Source organism: Aplysia californica, unplaced genomic scaffold (genome assembly GCF_000002075.1).
Source record: "Aplysia californica isolate F4 #8 unplaced genomic scaffold, AplCal3.0 scaffold00027, whole genome shotgun sequence".
Taxonomy (NCBI): Eukaryota; Metazoa; Mollusca; class Gastropoda; order Aplysiida; family Aplysiidae; genus Aplysia; species Aplysia californica.
The window spans coordinates 641,626-648,109 of record NW_004797297.1 but is presented as its reverse complement, the minus strand read 5'-3'; the positions used below and the strand labels follow the sequence as shown (position 1 = coordinate 648,109).

Here is a 6,484-nt window from a genome sequence, read left to right as displayed (position 1 = left end):
GTGTGTGTGTGTGTGTGTGTGTGTGTGTGTGTGTGTGTGTGTGTGTGTGTTTGTGTAACTTTTGGTGTCTGTGCGTGCGTGCACGTATGTGAGTATGTATTTCAGTGTGCCTATTTTCTTGTTTATTGGGTAACGTACTTTTTGATCCTGTAAACCGATTGACACCTCCTGCCGTTTGTCTATAATTCTGTGGGAGTCGCTCACTGCTTCTGAAGACGAGCTCTGCGGGGACCCTCTGTGGTCTTTGAGGACGAAAGTAAGGGGGTTTAAAGACCCGGAACGATAGTGCCGTCGAGGGGGAATGAAAAGTGACACCGTGATGAAAGCCATTTTGAGTCCTTGTGCGCGGACGTGGGATGTTTGTTTGGACGTGGTTGTTCAATCTCTCTCTTATGTGATCTATGCAGCGATGGTACCAACCGCACCCATCTATAAAAAAAAAAAGAGACCCACACGTGCCGTTATCTCTGAATGCGCCTCACTCCTCATAAATATAATATATTATTCTTGATAACGTTTCTCGTTTTTTGTCAGTCTGCCCCAGTTTCTTTTTTATCTGTTCTTTCCTTTCTGTCTTATCTTGACATTTGGGAATAGTTGGGTCTTCAGTTTGCGATCTGGAACAAACAAAGCACTTTAGCCGGCGCTTTCCTTTTTCACCAAGAATAAGTTTCTTCTTTTTCCGCTTTATACTGAAGTGAGCGGTTGGAGGATGCTCTAGTGTAGTTGGCTCCTTCTTTCCTATCAAGCATCTCGTCCTTATCTCTCCTCCTTCTTTTGTGTTTGTTACTCGTTGTAACATCTCTAATCTTGGCACTTTTATGACCTAATTGTGTTGTAAGGGTCGCAAAACTATTCTCCAGTAACAAAACTTCTAATTCTAATCTTGTGCATTTATATGGCGTATTTGTATTGTAAGTGTCATAAAACTCAATCTAAAACTAAACCAAACTCAAACCGGGGTTACACAGCGGTCGTATCAGGGTACATACAATGACATGGCATCATATTCTCGCTGTGGGGTCACTGCATATCAGGGTTGTCTATCAGTTTATCAAGAAGTCTGTACCTCGCATACAAGGATCGTCCACTCGATCTAGCGGGCTATTGCATATTAGGATTGTCTACCATACCTCACCTTTCTGTAGTTTAGACTCTACATATAACGAGTTAGGAGGGAGGGGGTCTACTGATCCTGGCTTTCTAAACCCCGTGGTATGAACACTGGCAACTTTATTGGCTCTTTTTAGATTTGGTGTTTTACGCCCCCATCCTCACAGTTTAGATCATTTGGAAGGCGGGCTTTGATCCTGCCTGTCAGGACCAACCCGGGCTGAGAGGGGCACAGTGTCCCAGCAGTAAAACGGGGAACTCGATAAAATCTCTCACTACACAGGAATCGAATTCTGGTCGACTGCGTACGATGACAAAGCACCTAACCTCTACACCACAGAGACTGATTATACCTCCATCGTACACATTCCCCGCATACTCTGTGAAACAAACATACAACCTCCCTTGAATACAGCACCGTAGTCTTTGAAGATAGTCAAGGTCGAGGCACCTCCAACTCCCAACACCAACACGGACAAGGAAAGCAACGGGTCCCTGGACCAGTTGACTGATCATAAACTGGTTTTCCTTCCATCGACTCAATTTTTCGAGAAGGAGGCGCGCTCCTTTGACCTGCCCATCGGGGCCAACATGAGCTTGGTGAGATATAGCGTACCAGAGCGTGGGTGCAGAATTTAACATTTCCGCTAAACGGAAATAGAACTCGGGTCTTCTGCATGCAAAGTTAAAGAGCTAACCTCTACACCACAGACGCTGTTTCTCGAACATGCATCAGGCTGGTATGGACTATAAGTGGTGCTTTTTTTTAATGTGATACTTTTGGGTATTAGCAGTAAACAAAAACAACAAAAATGTCGACTTCTCATGGCAAATAATCAACATTTTGTTATATCGCAAATATTCAGTTTTTAAAAATATATACGTTTCATCATTGGTTAGCTAGTTATATGTAAATTCGTATCATCATCATCAAGTGACAGATCTGCAGCAGACATCGGCGATCATTGTTCTCCATTCATTCCCTTGCTCGAATTCTCAGGTATCCCAAAACCGGCATTTGTCTTTTACTGATTGTTTTTAAGAGTGAGCGTCCCACGTGGGCTTCATAATACCATATGTCAGAATTATGTGCCGAAGGGCAAAATGTAGTTTAACTTTTAAAAACAGGTGTTTTTAAAGATTGCCTGCATTCAAACAATTTTATGTTCCAAGAGCGCTATTCCTTGAAATTTGAAGAATGGTTTAATTTTTTTTCGTATGCACATAATATCCAAAATAGCGTCTATTGTCTTTATGAAAAGCATGATTGTAGAATCTTTTAGAATCATTCCGACCACACATCTTTTCGGTGGGTGGTTGGCAGGTGCTCTGGTGTGGTTTGCTTCTTCTTTCCTATCAAACATCTTTCGTCCTTATCTCCCCTCCTTCTTTTTTTAGTTTTTTTTATTCGTTTTTTGTTTGTCCAGATATACTAACTTAAAATTCTCGATCTTTTGTCTCGCCTCTGAACCTGGTACTCTGAAATCGAAAATCACGTAAATCTCTGTGCACGTATTGAGATTTAATTTCTACAATTAAATGTATCTATATCTCTCTTAGGCCCCGCGCACATTTGAAAAAAACGTCTTCTTGTCTCATGGCTGGGAAATATGACGTCACTAATTGGTGAAGAAGAGAGATGGATAGGCGAAAATTTCTTCCTTAGTATACTCGCAGTAGTGCGATGAGCGGACATTTTCCTACAGTGTGCGTAGTAGCCCTCTAGCCGTAGTTCTCATGTGTTTTTTGGGGGGGGTTTTCTTGGTTTCTTTTAGGTTTGTTTTTTTTTGTTTTTTTTGGGGGGTTGAGCTTCGTCCACCCACTCCTGAATGGTGTCTAAGGTGTTGTAGTGAAACTCTTTGCTGTTGAAAGCAAAGAACGGGAGTTTAATTTCTTCGAAAATAAGTTTTTTCGTCTTTTTTCAGTTTCTTGTTTTGATTTTCTTCTTAATTTTTTAAAAAATCAGGCCTCTGTCTATCTTTTTGGATACTGTGTCTAACTAAGCCCAGGCTGACCCTGACAGACGAGGTCGAAGAAAGTCGCTTTTAAACAAGCTAAAATTGTGTCACTGGTGGTGTAAAAGAAAACGCCACATTAACACGTAGCCTTTAGCCGAAGATCTCTGTCCTTCCCAACACTTCTGCCCCACCTGTACGTATCACAACACCGTCTATTCATCATCTCTTGAGGCGCCTTCTTGGTGTCTTTTGTTTATTTTAGTAAGAGTTTTACGGCACTTGCAACTCAATTAGGTCATATAAATGCTGAAGGTTAAAAGTGTTGCAAGAGAGTAACAAACAAACTGAAGCACAGCCTCTCTATAATGACGTCATCTGGACCAGAAAAAAGTCGTTATAGAGAGTTGTAGTTATAGAGAGTTGTAGTTATAGAGAGTTGTAGTTATAGAGAGTTGTAGTTATAGAGAGGCAAACAAAAATATTACTAATGATATATAAGAAAGATTGGGACCTGGGCATCATGTCGCTATACAGAGGATGTCGTTATATCGAAGGTCGTTATAGAGAGGCTGCACTGTGCAACAAAAAAGGAGGAGAGATAAAGACGATAGATGTTTGACAGGAAAGAAGGAACAAACTACACCAGAGCATCCATCAAGCACCCGCTTCTTGATGTCTTTCATCTTCTAAGCTTACACAATGCAAACACTGAACACACCGCGACATAGAGACCTTGTGGTCTATTGAGGGGTCCGTGGATGCAGCCAAAAAAATGTGTCCGTGGAAGTCCGCGCATTGCTTCAGATGGCTCTGCAGTCTTTGTTTTGGAGCTCTCTTTTGTTTTTCACACAAGTAGGGTAATTCTGTTCGCAAAGTCCGCGCTTTTGCGAAGAGAGCGCCACCGAATTTTGAGGACACGTTTTAAATTGTCTCAAAGAAAGGAGGGAACGATCTTGTTATGCACGATCTTTGGTCGAACACAAAAGAAGTGAGTTCGATTCCCGAGACGTGAAGCTCTTTATATTATTATTATAATAATAAATTATTATTATTATTATTATTATTATTATTATTGTTGTTGTTATTGTTATTATTATTATTATTATTATCATTATTATTATTATTATTATTATTATTATTATTATTATTATTATTATTATTATTATTATTATTATTCCGTCTGTCTGTTGGGTTGTTGTATCCACTCAGCACGGGGTGGCCCTGACAGGCTGAGTCGAAGCAACAGCGTCTAAAGAACAATTTAAATCATTTTGTTGGGGTGAAATAACATTAACGAACCAATCCGGTCTCGTCTGGACCTGGTTAATTGTTCCCCCTGCCCCCCACCCCACTTAAGTTAACTAAAAACGTCTGTCGCATATGACGCCACGGCGATCCATATGGTTCTTCTGAGAACAGAGACCCTGGCTTGCCCCCCCCCCCCCTCCCCCAAATCCACCCAGAATGGAGGCCCAGATGTACAAAATAGACCATGTAAATTCTAAATATAGGCCTCAAGTATACTTTTACCTCACTGAAATAACCTTGCCCTCATTCCATAAGCAGTCAGGTGTAACGTGCAATGCAGCACTAATCCCGACCACATACTCACAAATAACCAAAGAAAGAGAAAGTAAGAACAATAATAAGACATCGTAGTATAACAATGGCCAATCCGCAAGATAAGAATCGCCAGCTACACTGGACTTAAGTTTTAGTGGAAGGTAGCGCTTACAACGCTTACCTTGCCGAGCAATAGACTAACAAAACAAACATATGTCTTCACTCTCTACTGACTCTAGTCGGCCTCAGGCCAAAAACCACGAAATGGGATGAGGAGAAAGTATGTACTCTGAGAATTAATCAATCTATAACATTCAGAATATATCAACATCTTGTGCTCATGATCTTTCAGTTACTTCTATTCTATAAGGAGTGTGCCTTTTTGTAATACGACACAATATTCCAGCATCTCAATACTCCAAAGTTCTGTCACCGATTCAGTCTTGGCTTCCTAATGCTTGCTCATTCTACAAATTGTGTTCTTGTATTGCTGCATTTGTTCAAGCAACTCAAAGTCAAAGGAGTAAATGTATCGGTAACTGTCTTTTCCTAATTTTTGATTGCTAAGAATAAGTTGCTTTAAAGCTGGGGGGGGGGGTCATATTATATCCTTAGAATTCTCTCCCATTCTTTTGATACAATACTCTTCTTTTCTACTTCCTCCAATGTTTTGAAAATAATCGTACAGATGAGCTTTCGAAGAAAACAGACAGACCTTGAACTCGCTTGATTGACAACATCGACAGAACATCGCTATGTCTGTAGTCTTTAATTCAATTCTCTCCAAATGTGTGGTATCTTCTCTCTGCCGAAATACCTATGCCTATACATAGCTTACCTCATTCCCTTTCCCACCCGTCTCTCCCACTCTCCGTGGAATTGGAGGAAAAGGGAGAACTGGATTCTTTTACGCCCCGCTAACCCCTTAAGTGTATCATATCATTAAAACTCAAAAGTGTATTCTTGTATATGACGTAGGGGTGGGTGAAAATCGATTGCTTTTATGTCATTTCATATGGCTTATTTTGCTTGGTTTTCATGTAAATTGTGATACTAGCGTTTGATAACGATTTGACGTCCCGCCTCTTTCGATGTAACCAAACCCCTTAATTCGGAGATCATGCCTCACTGAAAATCTCTTCAGTGAGTGAGTATGAGCCTACACTATCGGCACATCGCATGCTTTAGCAGGGTTGCAAATAATTTTGAAATGCATTGCAGGTTCAGATGTTAAATATAAAAGCATGGACAACCAATTCGTTTTGTTTCTCGTGAACTCAGTGAAGGAGTCAGTCAGCCATTTTGAGCAATGCCACGAACTTATTTTACACTCATCCATTTTTAGAACTGCTGCCAGAGAAAAATATTAGCGCGGGTCAGAAGTGCAGTTCAAATCTTGCGTGGTAATTTGGGTCGATAAATTTATCTCTCCCGTCCTTCTCTCTCTGACGGGTCGGAGCGCTCTCTGCTACTATCAATGATCAAATCGCCTCGCTGTGGAATCGCGACCTAGGTACCGGGGCGGAGATGGTTAACACCACTCCACACTACCGGCCGTTCTTCACAGAGGGACAGCAACAAGGGTAGACCGACCCTTTTCCGGGATATTTCAGGGAAGGTGTAGAGATAGGTGTGTGCAGACACTACAAATTTCCATCATGTTGAGGGATAAATCTTCCGGATTTTCGAAGATAGCGGCGAACTTGTGGGAAGCGAAGCGGTTACTTGAAAAGTGAGTATGTCTGCGTAATATGGGTGTGCGCATGTTTGGGTCTGTGTGCAAGTGCATGCGCGTGATGTGTGTTTGTGTTTTTGTGTATTTGTGTGTGTGTGTGTGTGTGTGTGTGTGT

General features: G+C 41.3%; 1 protein-coding gene across 1 annotated transcript in view; it reads left to right on the top strand.

Annotated features, from left to right (window-relative positions):
- Positions 1-5,367: 5,367 nt before the first annotated feature.
- Positions 5,368-6,484, top strand: part of LOC101862772 — a gene marked incomplete in the record, with an annotated part of 33,228 nt that continues 32,111 nt past the window's right edge. Inside the window, 1 exon segment of the mRNA XM_005091285.3 lies at positions 5,368-6,366. Coding sequence (XP_005091342.2) covers positions 6,293-6,366 — 74 coding nt within the window.